The sequence below is a fragment of the Haliotis cracherodii genome, unplaced genomic scaffold (assembly GCF_022045235.1).
Source record: "Haliotis cracherodii isolate W230 unplaced genomic scaffold, xgHalCrac1.p SCAF_3, whole genome shotgun sequence".
Lineage (NCBI taxonomy): Eukaryota > Metazoa > Mollusca > Gastropoda > Lepetellida > Haliotidae > Haliotis > Haliotis cracherodii.
In genome coordinates this window covers 44,142,389-44,158,889 of record NW_027266286.1, presented here as the reverse complement: position 1 = coordinate 44,158,889, position 16,501 = coordinate 44,142,389, and the positions used below count along the sequence as shown (strand labels likewise).

Here is a 16,501-nt window from a genome sequence, read left to right as displayed (position 1 = left end):
CCTTTCTCATTCATCAGACTACGTCATATTGGACTGGGACGAGGTCATAATCACAATGACGTCACAGTTGGAAAGTATCTTTATGATGACGTCACACCATGAGGCTGGGTCTGCGTGTCACGTGACGTTATTGTTGTCTATCTGCCTAGATACACAGTCGCATTCAACTGACTGTCGCTATTTTGTCAGTGTATATTTCCCCGAGATGCCAGGTCAGACTGTACAGGTCGTGTTTAAGGTCTACAGCCTGCCCCCTGGTGTGAAGGCCATGATGAGAGCGGATAGCCGGGTAAAACTCGGAGTTCTGGGTTCGATCCCCGAACTTGGCTCATGGAATATCCCTCAGATGCTGACTGCCGGGCCGTCGGAGACAGAGCAGGACGTGTGGAAGGTGACGAGTTACCTGCCCATATCGGCCACGTTCACGTGGTCGTGGCTGGTGACAACGCATGATTCACAGGTTTTGTACTGGGATCCTGCTAGAAACAGACAGTGAGTTTTCCATACCCTCGTTATTAGCATGCACCATTCTCCACACAAGTATACATGACATTTGTGATGCGATCAGTTGGGTATACTGTGTCAACTCCGTTCCTCAAGTCCATGGATACAATAAGTCCGTTTTTCTTTCCTACCCCCTTTTATTTCGAAATCAGCCACGATGTGTACAAATACATTTACACGTCAGCTTAACTAGGGCCTACAGGGTGTTGGAAACATACACACATGTTTGATGGCACGTTGTCACTTTATTCCATCAAAGGCTCTAATGCGACCAGTGTCTTAAGAGCAGCCTTCCCTATATGTTCCCGTGGCAAGTATCAGTTAATATAGTATCAAATCAAATCAGTACATTGTGAAACGCCCAAGTACACATATAAAGAGGTCGAGGCTGTTTCATCCCATCCGCCTACTGTAAATTTACCTAGCAGTAGGTTTTCCAATCATCCCAGCTAAGTATTTTAATCAGGTCCTCATCTGTGTTCTCTGCCCATCTTGTTACAAAATTATCCTTTGTTTATTACTTTACCTACTCATGATAATCCATATAATGTATGATAATTGTTGTTACTGTTAATCCTGCAGCTACCTTATTTTACACAGACAAATTTGATTTACTTCACACATTAAGGGGATATTTAATTTGTCCATAAAGGATAATAATGTTACTATCTTTAATTTACTTGATCTTTCAAAAACATGACTTTATCTCGTATGATAAATAACATTTATCGGTCCGAACCTAGAACCAGTGTTTAGTTGTGCAATCGCCGCAGCTTCTTCAGACAGAGCTGATTGTACGGACACATTGGTTCCGACTGAATAATTTCTGACTGGTGTATATGTGAACTTAACTGTTGCAGGACAAGTCTGAACTTCTTCGGCGGCACTATGCAGGTCCGGTGGGGTCTTAAACACTCTCAGTTCATCTCCCGCATATGCCTAGCAGACATTCGCACTCGATACCAGTGTCAGCCAGGAGAGGTGTTGGCTGTGGCGGGTTCTGAGGCCTGTCTCGGTTCTTGGGAGCCAAAGAACGCCATCCGCGCCAAAGAGAACCCGTCTAAGTCCGGGTGCTGGATTGCTCACACTGTTCTGGACTGTTCTGTCAACTACCTCTGGAAGTGGGTGGTTCTGGACGCAGAGACTGGAGCCGTCAGACGCTGGGAGGAGCGCCGGAACCGTCATCTGAAGACCAACTGTGAGCGGCTGGTGATGTACGCCGGATGGAACTGCGAGTCCCTCATCCAACACCGTGTCCCTGTGCCCATGTACAGAAACGTCGACATGACCAAAGTGAACATCGCCAACTACAGCCAGATCACGTGCAATGCGCCTCAGGATGTAGCAACCAAATGGATCGCAAATGCTAATGTCGAAGACAAGTATTTTGCAGGTGAGTAACTTTCTGCTTCTTAAAGGCGTTAGTTGGCAACATTAGCAATACTATACTGCTAACTCACATTTAATGATGTATATCAATTAAGCAGTTAGAGGTTGCTCTGATTTCTAGACCGAGGCTGGAAATAGTCACCATTATTTCGTTGAGCATGCTATGTATTTTCCAGGTGACTATATGACTTTTATAAAATGTTATAGTGATGTCCGGTGAACTGAATGGTTTGGCATTTTGATTTGTCTGTTTACAAGGTAAATCACAATCATGATCATGTAATAAGTTTAAATTTGCTTCAGTTACCGAGAGAGAAGAAGCAGCCATGGCCAACCCGGCTCCAGAATCACCTTCATCCCACGAAACAAAGAAATCAACATGGCGCTCACTGTTCAGCCAACTTCCGGCACTGGTACCCTTCGTGGGGTTTGTGATGATTGGGGTCACTGAGTGGGCTGCAAGCCTGATGTAAAGCGTGTGGGGTCAGGGTGAGGGGTGTGGGGTGAGATGACGCGGAGGCGTAATGTCGGTGAATATGATCATGCGTGCACCCCTCATGCCCAGGCAAGGCAGCAAGTGAAGTTGGTACAGTGAGTGAGTGGGTTAAAATTAACTTCGCATCAGAACTTTTTTAGCCATGTAGCGACGAAGTTGGTACAAAATCTCAAGAGGGAACAGGCGGAATAACTTCCTTATTGGTGTCTTAAACACATGTCAACACTGATTGTATCTGCTGATCATTGCAAAATGGAATAAACGATAAAAATAAACGAAAACGGTAACAATAAAAACATTGTTTTTGAATGAAATCAAACGATCAAATCCAAAATTGATAAAAATAGGCCTTCGATTTAAGGATACTAATCAATCTTTTTTTACGTTTATGTTTATAACATATTTTTGTTTTTTCAAACAGTGAAATAGTATCGGTAAAACGGCAACAGCAACATTCTATACAAACAAAGTGCACGAGATGATATGGAAATAAAGTAACGTCTTAACGAAGCATAAAAGGATTGTTCATGGTTATTGCATTTGTGGGGAGTTGATTCGCAATAATGTATTATTATGTAATGTTATTTATTTTAACATTTTCATTGCAAATAAAATATATCAATCAGTTGTACAGCTTCAGAGAAAAATGTGTAAAAAGAATAATGTACTTAGATATTTGAGACGTCATTGTATCGTTCACTTTTGATGATGAAACATAGTTTAGAATAAATACGTTTAAATATATTCACTAAATGTCTTGTTTCTTATCTCGTCACAATACCAATACCGTCACACCAGGCTTATATTATGACTGGATGGAATTGGATTGAGTGAGTGAGTGAGTGAGTGAGTGATTTGGGTTTAACGCCGCTTTTAACAGTATTCCAGTTATTCCGTGTCAGCTCAATGTGGGAGGAAAGCCCGAAGTGATGCAGGTGAAACCCACGAGCACGGGTATGGTGCTGACAAACCTAGAAACATAATCGGGGCGAACCGGCATTCGAACCCACAATCATAGGTTTCTGGCGTACCCAAGGGACGCAACTCGCGGCGCCTTAGACGACTGGGCCACCCCTGCCCCCTGCATGGTATTGGAAGTTTATCACAGAAATGACACATTTCATTCATGAGACTATCATAATACTTGTTCCTCATTACCCTTCCGCACCTAAAGTTCCTTCGCCCTGAACAATGCTTTTGGTTTACATAAGACGTGTTACAGACAGGGGTGACAGGGGTCTCCTTAAACTTCGAGCAGGCCAAAAGACGATATGTGGTACATTACAATTATTATATACGACAAACGGCAAAATGTATTTATCAAAACCTCCCTGCCCTGACAGTTTTTTATAAAAAGTTCATGAGAAAAAGGAATACATAATTTATTTTATTTAATTCGCCTGGTGAATTAAAATATTTCTCCGCTTAAAATCGCTGTATTTCACACTTAATCATACATGTACACTATTCAACAATCTGCTACATTTAACCTCCAACCACATGTGACCGCCTCCGTGGTCTTGTGGTAGAGCGTCCGCCCGGAGAGCGGGAGGTCGTTGGTTCGATCCCCGACCGCGTCATATCAAATCTCGTTAAAATGATGGTACTTGTTCTTACCCTGTCTGGCGCTCGGCATTAAGGGGCTAAAACAAGGACTGGTCGCCTTGGAGTCAGTATACTGTGTCTGAGTGGGGTATTCATGTTAAACTGCGGCATGGTATCTCAGTGGGCTTGCAGTCTAAATCGGCATCAGTCCGGACTAGTACAAGCAGCCACACACACACGTGCATGCACGTCGCTATATAAGTGCAATAATCTTGGACGCGACGTTAAACCCCATTTTCACCTCAACTTCTACGAAATGTTCTTTGCTGAATGTTCTATACTGGTATGTTTGTATGCCTCAGAAATCAGGTGCAAACTAAGACCAATGAGGCATTATATATTTTGAAATTACAGGAGCATTTAAATTTAATTGCTAACTTGATTTCTCTTCATGTTCAACAGTGGCCTTTACAGTGGTATCAGTGGTCGTATTTTGCCCCGGATTTCTCACGCATACAGACCAGTTGCACATTCAGGGAAGAACGTAGGCTCGGAGATGATGACATATTCTTGAAAGATTTTTTTCGTTCCATAACCTCTGTCCTTCTGGATCATTAAGACCAAAGTAATGGCCACGAGACACGGCGCCTTCTTCAACGCTGTGAGTGAGTGGGCAGGTGGGTGGTTACATCGCTTTCAGAAAATCCCAGCCATAGCAGGGCGATGGAGGCCGAAAAACGGATCTGATTTTGACTCACAGTATCGATCCTAAGTGACAGTTTAGACTCATTTGATTGGTTAATAGTGAGTGAGTTGGGTTTTACGCCGCTTTTAACAGTATTCCAGTTATATCACGGCGTGTCAGCTGAATGTGGGAGGAAAACCCGAAGTGATGCAGGTCTCCGACGTTTACCACTTCGGTGAAACCCACGAGCACGGGTATTGTGCTGACAAACCTAGAAACATAATTGGGGCGAACCGGGATTCGAACCCACAATCATAGGTTTCTGGCGTGCCCAAGGGACGTAACTCTGCACAGCGAATCGCGGCGCCTTAGACGACTGGGCCACCCGTGCCCCCGATTGGTTAATAATACGCATACAACTCTAATCAGTTTCTGTTGGTTGCGGGTGAATCCTTTCATTTTAATTGCTAAAGGGAACTATCGGTAGGCTAGTTTAAAGCGTTCGCTGCTCACACGTGAGACCTGGGTGGATCCTATACTTTAGTGAAATCCACCTAGGGGGTAAGATGCGGACAGACCAATGTTCATGATCGGAGAGAATCAAGGACCCACGGCCACTTTTACTCTGGCTTTGTAAAGAGGAACGGAACAACATACGATGTATGTAGGTACTTCATTAATCGTAGCTGGATAAACCTTGTGTTTGGTCACTTACTGTCTACATAGGTTCATGTCAATCTGGCGGCCGTCATATAGCTGGAAGATTGTTGAGTGCGGCGTTGAACAACAAACAAATATTTCAACAAATTCATGTCAGTCTGATACAATGCCACTTAGGTGATTAAGTCCCCGCGAAGATCCGGGTTAGAACTGGTCTTCAATAACCCATGCTTTTCGTATTTATTGACTGTCTGGCCCAGACTCGACTGCGAACAGCCCGCCGTCATATAGCTTGAATATTGAGTGGGGCCGACCATTTGATAGTCAATTTTGAATCGAAACCAGATATTTTCGTCAGCTGCAGCTGCAAAACCAGATATATTTTTAATTAAAACTATGAGCCAATTGTATTTCTACAAAACACAATGCACCACTATGAAGCATAATCTTTTTAAAGAATTCACCCCGCACCCCATCCCCCTGAAAATCAAATGGTCGGGCCCTAAACAAAAACAACTCGGACGATTAAGACAAATTATTATACAGAAGCTGAATTATCGGGCGAATACATCGATCTATCGATCGCCTACACATCCATGCACATAACAATGATTGATGATAACCGTTTGGAACGAAAAACGCCCCGATATTGGAACATTATCAGAATGTTTGTCACTCACTGATAAACTGCACACTTGGTCACATCGGCTTATACTTATCAGTCAATATGAAATCGATTGCAGAACACATATAATTAAGTATACATATATCAACCCTGGGTAACAAAAATGTCCCGTCTCTTATGTCCGGCAAGGCTTGTTCATCCGTAGTTCACAAACGACGGTATTAAGATAGACGAGTCTGGGGAGTTCTTTTGGCGGTGGTTGTGAAGTGAACCTAAACCTCATTCTCTCTGTGAAACTGTAATCTGATAAGCTTCGTTACAGTATACGTAAAAACTGCTTACCTCATAGGTGGGATTAATTATTCGTTTCGGCTTAGCGATGAGTTGATAGGGACACGGCATCAGGTTGCTACGTTGCGGTGTAAGCTTCTGTCTGCGGACCGGTAGCTTAGGAGGCGATTAGAGAATTAAGGGGTGGCTTTATATACCAGGGCTGAAGGTTGTTCAGCACAAGAAAAGTTGTCACCCTCTTCACACGTACTGCGAGGACCATCGGTCACACAACCGTAGCAACTGTGGAATACACCAAGTTGGGTACGTTCTCCCTCTTGCAATAGCAAACGTTTGACCTATCGAAGCAGGGTTCGTTAACATTAGTAATGAACCGTTTACCTCTTATCATTGAAGTGTTGGCATAACTAATATTAAGAAGTGTAATAGCTTGCAAGACTTTTGGAATTAATTCATTCTACAAATTGAAGGGATCTAGAGTGTATGAGAATAGGACTCCAATATATAGGCATATCTCATTTGTGTGACTGGATTGCAGGTCTATTACTTGATTCTCTGGTTTATTTACATACCGCCGTTGCATTGCAGGATTACTATTGAGTGGTGTCAGGCAACAGACACATATTGTTTATGCAAATTGTGTGAGTGGCGGGTGCTTCCGGTAGGGCGGGACGCTTACCCTTTACGCGAACACCTGGCGTCTTCACTGATAATCAGTGTACCTATCACTGTATTCTTGTCCGTTTTCGCCCAACGGGGTCTGTTTCGTGAGATAATCGAGACTGGTTATTCTCTGGCGTTGACGTTCCATTTTTTATATTCAGTCAATACAAATGTGCGTGAAGTCTCGCAATACACATATTGCATAAATTTGCCGGTAGTTTTCCGTCAATTTGCTGGCTTGGCAGTTATGACATTCGTCCTGAAACAACTATTACAAACGCAATACTTTCATATACCTGTTGTTTTCAGTTCTCAGAAAAAAGTTTTTGTTTTTGATTCTCGTTGTGGAGCTACAATATTTGGTTTTCATGTTTTTGTCTGAGATTTATAACTAAGATGAAATTATCGAGGCTATTTTAGACTTCCGAAATCGTTTTTGATTTCTAATAAAAAATGCATAACTTTTTATCAATGAAATCAAATGTTTGTAGCTGTTAATAATTAAACTAATAGAAACGTTTCCATAGAAAATGTTCCAGAGTGCAATATTATAGATCTCGAAATTCAATTTTTACAGCATCCGAAATAATCACGCACTTAATGTATTGCATTCCATACTAATAAATCATATTGAATGATCGATTTATTAACCACCTTGGTAACTCTACATTGGTGGCTGCAATGGTTAACGCTTCAAACTATTGGTAAACAGAAACTGTCCGTGATAATATAAAGGTCTCCAAATTAAGGTTTGATGATCATGACATTGGTTTTATATCTAATCCAGACTTGTATTTCTTTTCCATAAAGTCTGATATATTTTTATTTTCTGTTCAGTTCATCAGGTTGCATCTTAGGCAGTCACAATGGCGCACAACGAAACAAAACCCCGAGGAGCGATCGCTGCCATGTACACCAGCCCTGGCCCAGCCTATGGCCTACCGAAACTAATTGGCCAGAATACCCATGATCCTCGCAGTTCACACCAGAAATACCCCGCATATTCTTTTGGCATCCGTCACGGCAAATTTTGGGATGACTGCAGTCCTGGCCCATGCTACCTCCCTGACACCAAGGTAAGGGTCTCACCCCAGTCATCCATTACCCTGGTCCTTTCAGAAATTCCCATATATAAACTATATCTGTATAAAACGTCATGACAATAGGCATTATTACACTTAACTGCAATTATAAGCAATAAAAATTTCCAAAACAGAGCATTAACCAAAATGTTATAAGCAGCTTCAGAAGGCATAAGCTTACTCAGTGGATATCGTGAACAATATACGTAACTTGAGATGTATCTCCTACAGGTGAACCGAGACGGAATGGATGGTACCCCCCACTACTCCCTATACGGTCGCCAGAAGGATAGCAAATCATTTAAGACCCCCGGGCCAGGTTCTTATAATCCTGAGAAAGTCGGCCCCACCGCCAAGTTCCGTCATCCAGCCTACAGTTTTGGTACGAGGCAGAGATACAGAAGAACAGACAATAATCCAGGTGAGAGTCATGGTTTATGATGAAAAGGATGACTGGGTCATAATAAGAAATTATGATTTGGAAAAATATGATGACAGATTTTGGAAAGATTTAAACAATTGTTTATGTTCCAGCTGCCAACAGCTACTCCTTGCCCAACATGATCGGCAAGACAGTTCAGAGTGGGAAGAAACAGGCAGCTTGTCACAGTCTCTCTGGGAGACAGACCGTTGGAGGCTCTTCTGAGGATCTGGCCAGGGTACGTAAACGCTCCTGTTGTGAATTGAAATGTGTCCTCTTGGAACATTGATTTTCAGAAGGACAGCTGATATTCAACCCGGAAATATTGCCATTTTTGTAGTTTGCCAAAGGTAACAAATTGCCCTGACAGGCGTCCACTCCTTTGATATCCTGAGACTGTGAGCGAGCGAGTACGTCGTTAAACATCAGTTACATTACTATATTCATATCATTCATAAAATAATATATCAGAATTAAGAGAGAACACTCTCTCCCCCATGCTACCCAATGTCCCTCAAGTGATAGGTTGATATCAGAGCAAGATGTCAAACATCAGTCGGTTGTTGATGTGTGGAATGTATGTTACATGGTCTTCACTCAATTCAGCAGAACACTTCTTGATTTCTGATCATATTTGCGATAATATACTGATGGTGCTGTTGTTATTCAGGCCCCTGGACCAGGCACCTACAACACCACTGACCCCAGCACGTTCAAGATAAAAGCCCCTCTGTACAGCATGACCAGCAGAAACGTCATGCCCGGCGACACCACCAAGAAGCCTGGCCCAGGAGCTCACTCACCACAGAAGGTAAGTCTCGAGCTATTAAACACCCAATAAAGTGTACTAGTATCTAGCATTGACACATGGTAAGGAAATCAGAATTTTGGTCATAGAAAGATTAGGAAAGGAAACAAATACAGAAGCAGATGCTGGATGTTGATAAAAGGTGTGATGAAGTGAACACTACCTAGAAGAGGATGTGTGACAAGTTGAGATGAGTGAAAAGGTGGAGTGTGCATCTCCCCAACCCCTCTCTGGATCTGAAACTGAATACCTTTTTGATAACATTTGGTAATGTTATGTCAAACGATACGAAGAATTGATGTCACAAGCCAGGTCACCACCCACTGATCCTACTGAACTCCCTTCCCAACATGGGGGCACGGGATTCCCAGTCCTCTACGCCGCATTTCGCTGTGTAGAGGTGCGTTCCTTGGTTAGGCCAGAAACATATGCCCGTAGGTTTCATTCCAGGTTCCCGCATTATGTTCCTTGGGTCCTAGCGGTACACATCTGAGAATATTGTTTAAAGCGGCGTTAAACGCAGCTCACGCACTCTTTCACAACTTGACAGGGGCGATCGGGTAGCCTAGTGGTTAAAGCGTTTGCTCGTCACGCCGAAGACCCGGGTTCGAATCCCGACATGGGTACAATGTGTGAAGCCCATTTCTGGTGTCCCCGCCATGATATTACTGGAATATTGCTAAAAGCGGCGTAAAACCATACTCACCCACTCACCCACTCACTCACAACTTGACAATGTATGTCCCATTGAATACCAATGTGCTGTTCAATTCAAATAGAGTCTTCTAAGAAGTCTTTCAATCAATTTGATGATGATTCTTTCTCCTACTTTTCATTTTGATGTGGATGGTGCATAACATGAAGCTTTATCTTCCAGGTGTGGATCCACAAGAAGAAGGAACCCGACTACTCCTTCGGAATCCGACACAGCCAGTACCTTACCCCACTCATTGTTGATGTTCAAGAATAGGTCTCGATAGCAACCGACACAAGCAATCCAAGACACATTGTTCAATGCACAGAACAATAAAGACGTTTCATGATAAATGCCTTCCTCAATCAACTTATGGATTTTGTACAGCGCAGCCTTTTACCATTGTTATGTATCATAGAATTTAATGGGTCACATGTTCGGTGACTTTTTGCCAAAAATGAGAGCTTTGCTCAAAGTTACAGTATTAGTACTGACATAAACGTGATTTCATATAAGGACTAGTTGCTTCTACCAATCGTTTCGCAAATCTTTTCGCGGTAGGAGAAATCAAAGGGGGACTATTTTGTGTTATCTGGATTTCAACCGACCATGTATTATTTATATCGATGTTTCCAGCATAACAATATGAATGTTTTATGTGTTATTGTACATTTTTATGTTTAATGCCCCCAAAGCATGTATATGTATAGCTTTGAGTTTCTTTGAATTAAACATATATGAGATATATATCAGTCATGTTCTCATTGACTATTGCCTTTAAAAAGGTATTTATTTTAAATTCTTTAATATGCACCATGTCACAATTATGTGGGATAGTAATCAATTTGTCGTTTGTCAAAAAAGGTAATTTGACCTAGATGTTTAACTTAACCTTCAGGTATATCGATGATCTGATATCGATAAATAACCATCAAATAGCCAATTCCCTTCCACTGATTTACCGGGGCGGTCGGGTAGCCTAGTGGTTAAAGCATTCGCTCGTCACGCCGAAGACCCGGGTTCTATTCCCGACATGGGTACAATGTGTGAAGCCCATTTGTCTGGTGTTCCATGCCGTGATATTGCTGGAAGATTACTAAAAGCGGCGTAAAACCAAACTCACTCCACTCCCTCCATAACTATAAATAAAGAGACCAATGAGACCGCCTCATCTGTTTCAAATTTAGATCTATGAATTAAAGACTCACAGTGACAAAACACTCTCCACAAGAATGTATGACACGATTTCAAGAGCGTCATTTGACTCTTGATCAGAAGCTGCTTGATCAAGGTTGCTACATTAAAGGACATTTTCAAATTTGACGCATCAATGACAAGAATGAAGCTCCATATTCTGACTTTCCCCATGTTTGTTAAGGTTAACAATTGACTTGCTTTTGCATGTGTTTGTAACAGGAGGCACCGGTGGGGTCAGATACGCTCTCCTTTTTGTGAACGCCTGGTATCATAGCTTTTTGATAGTCATTCATGGGCACATGCTCAAGATAAAGTCGGAATCGTACAATCGACTGTCACCATGGTCACGGATAGTATGCAATCATGATTTTATAATATGAAGACAGTGTTAAATATTGTTGACAGCTTACCTTGGACTTAGTCTGACAATATTCATAGCATTGGGACGAGGGAACATATTGCTCAGATCCACAGTCATCATCCACCCTGAGTGTTGACACGACAGACTCACTACATCTCCTGGGTTTGTCGCTGAAGCTGTTATGCTTTCACGAAATGTGAACAATAGGAAGTAGATGATACAAGCCTGTCGTAGTTTCGTATTTGTTTTCCATGCAGGATGGCATTATTGTGCAAACATCAGTATTTCTTTCACGGAAAATGATAAGTCGTCTGGAGAGGAATCGTTTAAAAGAAACGATGGTGGAATGAAGTTGTAATGTTCAAGATTCTTTTCATTTATATAGCGACGTGCATGCACGCGTGTGTGGCAGCTTGTACATGTTCGGACAGTTTCCTTATGCTAGCCCAGCGAGATACCACCCCACAGTTTAACATGGATACCCCACTCAGACACAGTATACTGACTCCGCGCCGACCAGTCCTTGTTTTAGCCCCTTAATGCCGAGCGCCAGACGTCATTAACGTCATTTGATATGACGCGGTCGGGGATAGAACCCACGACAACCCCGCAGTTTAACATTGATACCCAACTCAGACACATTATACTGATTTATCCCCTTAATGCCGAGCGCTAGGCAAGATAACAACCAACCACTCTTTTAACGCCGTTTGGTATGACGCCCCCGGGGGTCGAACCAGAAATAAATAAGAAAAAGAATCCAAAATAAAGGTGATAAAATATATTTTTTGCAGTAAGAAAGGTGTTGAATAATTACGTCAACAGACATAATTTCTGTGAATGGGTGTAGGCAATGTCAAGGGCATAGAATCACGATTGAAATTAAATTCAATTAATAATTACACTCTGTGTACAACTCTTTTACAGAATCTAACGCACAGGATAACAGGGGCGGTTCACCACCCCTTGTATTTGCGACTAAAAAGTAGTTTCGTGTTTACAAAATCTTTAAAAAAATATAAACAAAAGTAACAAAAAAATATTCAGGGTCACGAAAATTCTGTATCATACATATAGATATGATCATATACAAAATCAACTTTAACAAAATATATTCTTAAAAACTACGAGACCGCTGTTGGAAGCGACAGAATACACGCTGGTCAAGGAAGAAAAATAGCGCTTTGCCAAACAAACAGTCTCGATTGTCGAGTTAAATGAGAAATTTACAGTTTATAACGAAACATTTTAAAGAGAATAACCAACGACATGAAGCGAAATTCACTCTATAATTGACCATCTGTCATTGTTTTGCCTTGTCAATGTGGAACTAACTTGAAATGGAAGTCAACAGTTTGTGTACGGGCATTTACAATAAAAATGAGACAATTTGAGGGGAGGTAACCCTTATATATATGATAATAGTTCTGCAAAGTGCTCTGTTCACAGCAGTGAACTGTCAAGTGTTAAGTTCACTGCAATAAAACATTCACCTTTTCAACTTCGAAAAACTCAATCTTTCGCACTGAAGTATACAGTAAATACAAATACTTTTTAGTAATATGTGTGCACGTACCGCCTCAGTGCCATAGCGAAACAAGAGCAATCGTCAGAAGAAAGAAAAGCGAACCAACGCCATACTTTCGGGTGCTATACTGAAGCAGTCATTGAGAATATACCCAGCTGTTGTTATCATAGTGCGTAGTAAAAGATAAGGCTGAAGATAGTGTCGTTTGAATCTCCGGTGTACAACAATAAACAGTAAATAATAATGTAGTGTTTGGTGGTAACTATTCGGATACGACATAAAATAAGGTTCATTTTTTTCCACCTAACCACTTTGTCAATTAACTGGTATAAATGAAATTCATAGTAAACAGTACATATACCGTCATTATTTTCATGTTCACAACACTCAGCCTGTGTGTGTCGTCAAATCACCTATATATAGCAATGTTCCACATTAATTTGTTGAAATATATTTCATGTTTTACAGTTTATGATTAAGCACAAGGATTATTGTAATTTGGTAAATATTCAACTTAATACATGATATACACTAGAACTGACAAAATGTTTAGCGCTCTTTTCTTTGTCTTAACAATGCTACCTTGACCATAGTCTGAAAACAAAGATCTGTGCACCTATTTAACTTCCTTTGCCTATCAGTTTGATGTGAGAGGTACACACACATAGTGTGTGAGTGAGTTGGGTTTAACGCCGCTTTTTAACATTATTCCAGTTATATCACGGCGTGTCAGCTTAATGTGGGAGGAAAGCCCGAAGTGATGCAGGTCTCCGACGTTTACCACTTCGGTGAAACCCACGAGCACGGATATGGTGCTAACAGACCTAGAAACATAATCGGGGCGAACCGGGATCCGAACCCACAATCATAGCTGGCGTGCCCAAGGGACGCAACTCTGCACAGCGAATCGCGGCGCCTTAGACGACTGGGCCACCTACACACACATAGTTTTTACATATATCAACCCATGTATATGTTCATAAACACAGAGTGTATACGATGTAAATCACACCTTACACGTTTTAAGCAACTGTATATGCCCAAAGAGACACTGTGAATACTATGTACTGATGACCTACATTAACATACCAGAGTGATAAATAAGACTGTGATTAATATTTGAAAAAACAGTTATGCTTTTGGATAGAATATAAATAATTGTATTTGTTAAAATATGGACGAACGATGATAGCGAGATTTGAATAGTATTGCAATTGTTTAAATTAGTATTATATTGCCATGCAATCGCAATATTAAGTATCAAATACATTACACCGGAAATATTTTGGGTAACTATTTTTTTATTGTTACTACAGGTAAATGCACAGGTTCTGACTTGACAACGAGTTTGTATTAAACGCTTATATGAACAGAAAGAGCAGAAACAGCCATATCAAACCCCTGTATCACGTCTATCGACACATTTGATAGTCTAGAAAGCCAACAGTATTGCTTTTTCAGTATCACATCAATAAAATGCCACCGTGGTATGGAAGATTGCGATGTATGTATACTTCGATCACTCGTTACACCTCCATTGTGTCGTGGACATGTGTGGTATATAAGATTATGGTATTAGGTTAATGTGATTATGCTGGTATTACTTCTAAGCAAATCCGGTAATTAAATACATTCTATGATTTTATGTAATGTTTTGCATGGTATCATTGTTGTATTACATTATTGCCAATCCTATAATGCCTCGTGGTCACTTTGACTACCGGTAAAAATATACACATAAGTTATGTTTACAATACGTATATAAAATGTAAGCTTCAACCTATTAAGTAAGTCGGGGATACCCATCATTATATAGAGTAATGAGTGTGCACGAGTGTATCACTCTGAATCTGCAACCAATTCTACTATATTCAAGGCTTATGAACTTAATTCCTTTAACAGCTGGGTGAGTTAATCGGTGAAGTTGGGTGGACTGTGCAGTATTTAAGCTGAATCAGGGCGCGGCAGCTTAGCTTAGGAGTGTAGCACCCAAATGAGCCAAAGTTTATACTAAGGACGAATCTACATGCAGCGGCCCCGTGCACATTTCAGGGAAACTAACACTTCACGATAAGGTTGAGGTGAAAAAGGGTTTAACGTCGACTCCAAGATAATTGCACTTATATTGCGACGTGCATGCACGTAAGTGTGTGTGTGTTGCTAGCTTGTACTATGTCGATTTATAGTGCTAGCCCACTGAGATACCATGCCGCAGTTTAACATGACTACCCCACTCAGCCATGGTATACTGATTCCGAGCCGACCAGTCCTTGTTTTAGCCCCTCATGCCGAGCGCCAGAAAGGGTAACAAAAGTACCATCTTTTAACGTCTTTTGGGACCCCCCGCTCTCCGGGCGGACACTCTACCACAAGACCACGGGGGCGGTCTCTTGTTATTGTTGTGTATGATGTTATCATGAATGAATCAATAGCATCACTCCAATAATCGAACAAGAATCACATCATACTTTACACTTTCAGCAAAGTTAATGTGAAGGTACATATATTTTCCAAATATATCCCATCCTGTTGGGATTCCGGGTTAAATTTGGTCCCCAACAACCTATGCTGATGGTACGAGGCACGAATGAACACGAATGAGTGCGCGACCTTCATACGTTCTAACACGATTTAAGGAAAAACGTTAAATCGTGTTCATTCGTGAATGTGAGATAGGGGCTAGTAACGTCGTCCAATACATGACGTCATCAAGTTGCGAACGCATGTTGGAATCTCAAGAAATGACGTCATGATAGAACAATGTTTTGTCGTGAAATGAACACTTTGCGATTTAGCGCGTAGCTATCTTATATAAGCACATAGGTCATGGTTGAGGGGATTACTAATCCATTGGCTGAAACCTATCCATACAATGGACTAACCCCAAACAAAGTTAACATGACGAATTGTTACTTTCTCAAATTGTTTAAATAGATAGACCATGTTCTCTATTCTCGGAACAGTTTTATCATGACATTGACAATATTCTCAAATTGCGGAGAACATTTTAACAACATCTTATGTTGAGTTTCGTATGTACGTATGTTTGATGGATTTCATGATATATGAACATTTGACTTGTATGTTTACATATAGTCTGGTTGTATATAGTCTGAAACACATGTTTGAATGATTTGATATAGTGTGGTATGGATATTTGATGGATTCTATATAATCCGGTATACATGTTTGATGGATTCTATATAATCCGGTACATGTGTTTGATGGATTTTATGTATGTTTGACAACAGGGGTAGAACCAATCAGGCACGGTGAAGTGGTTGATTGCGCGTAATTGTACCCTGACGACTTGGGTCGATGCTCATGATATCGATCACTGGATTCCCTGGTCTAGATTCGATTATTTACAGCCGCCGTCATATAGCTGGAATAAAGCTAAGTGAGGCATGGACAACAACAAACAAACATAGGACATCACAGTGTGTCTCATATCTTTGTCGTCGTTCGACAAAGTGTATCATTATATGAAGAATTACAAACAATTTAGTTGATATAGTTGAAATTTTATTTGAATACTGTGATAATGTTGAT

At 41.1% G+C, this 16,501-nt stretch overlaps 2 protein-coding genes across 2 annotated transcripts; both read left to right on the top strand.

The window, feature by feature from the left end:
- The first annotated feature begins 205 nt into the window (after positions 1 to 205).
- Positions 206 to 2,366, top strand: LOC139474614 (uncharacterized). The gene is made up of 3 exons (XM_071257696.1): positions 206 to 492; positions 1,365 to 1,897; positions 2,197 to 2,366. Exons 1-3 carry the CDS (start codon positions 206 to 208, stop codon positions 2,364 to 2,366), a joined length of 990 nt encoding a protein of 329 aa, XP_071113797.1.
- Positions 2,367 to 7,724: 5,358 nt separating this feature from the next.
- LOC139475828 (ciliary microtubule associated protein 1A-like) lies at positions 7,725 to 10,139 on the top strand. Its single transcript, XM_071259031.1, has 5 exons — positions 7,725 to 7,934; positions 8,172 to 8,361; positions 8,475 to 8,599; positions 9,032 to 9,172; positions 10,047 to 10,139. The coding sequence occupies exons 1-5, from the start codon at positions 7,725 to 7,727 to the stop codon at positions 10,137 to 10,139; spliced, it is 759 nt and encodes a 252-aa protein (XP_071115132.1).
- The last annotated feature ends 6,362 nt before the right edge of the window (positions 10,140 to 16,501 follow it).

Excerpts from the sequence above, each read along its gene's own strand:
- LOC139474614 (XM_071257696.1), top strand. The coding sequence starts at position 206 with ATGCCAGGTCAGACTGTACAGGTCGTGTTTAAGGTCTACAGCCTGCCC. Across the intron at positions 493-1,364 it reads GATCCTGCTAGAAACAGACA|GACAAGTCTGAACTTCTTCG; the intron begins GTGAGTTTTCCA and ends TAACTGTTGCAG. Across the intron at positions 1,898-2,196 it reads CGAAGACAAGTATTTTGCAG|TTACCGAGAGAGAAGAAGCA; the intron begins GTGAGTAACTTT and ends AATTTGCTTCAG.
- LOC139475828 (XM_071259031.1), top strand. The coding sequence starts at position 7,725 with ATGGCGCACAACGAAACAAAACCCCGAGGAGCGATCGCTGCCATGTAC. Across the intron at positions 8,362-8,474 it reads AAGAACAGACAATAATCCAG|CTGCCAACAGCTACTCCTTG; the intron begins GTGAGAGTCATG and ends TTTATGTTCCAG. Across the intron at positions 9,173-10,046 it reads GAGCTCACTCACCACAGAAG|GTGTGGATCCACAAGAAGAA; the intron begins GTAAGTCTCGAG and ends TTTATCTTCCAG.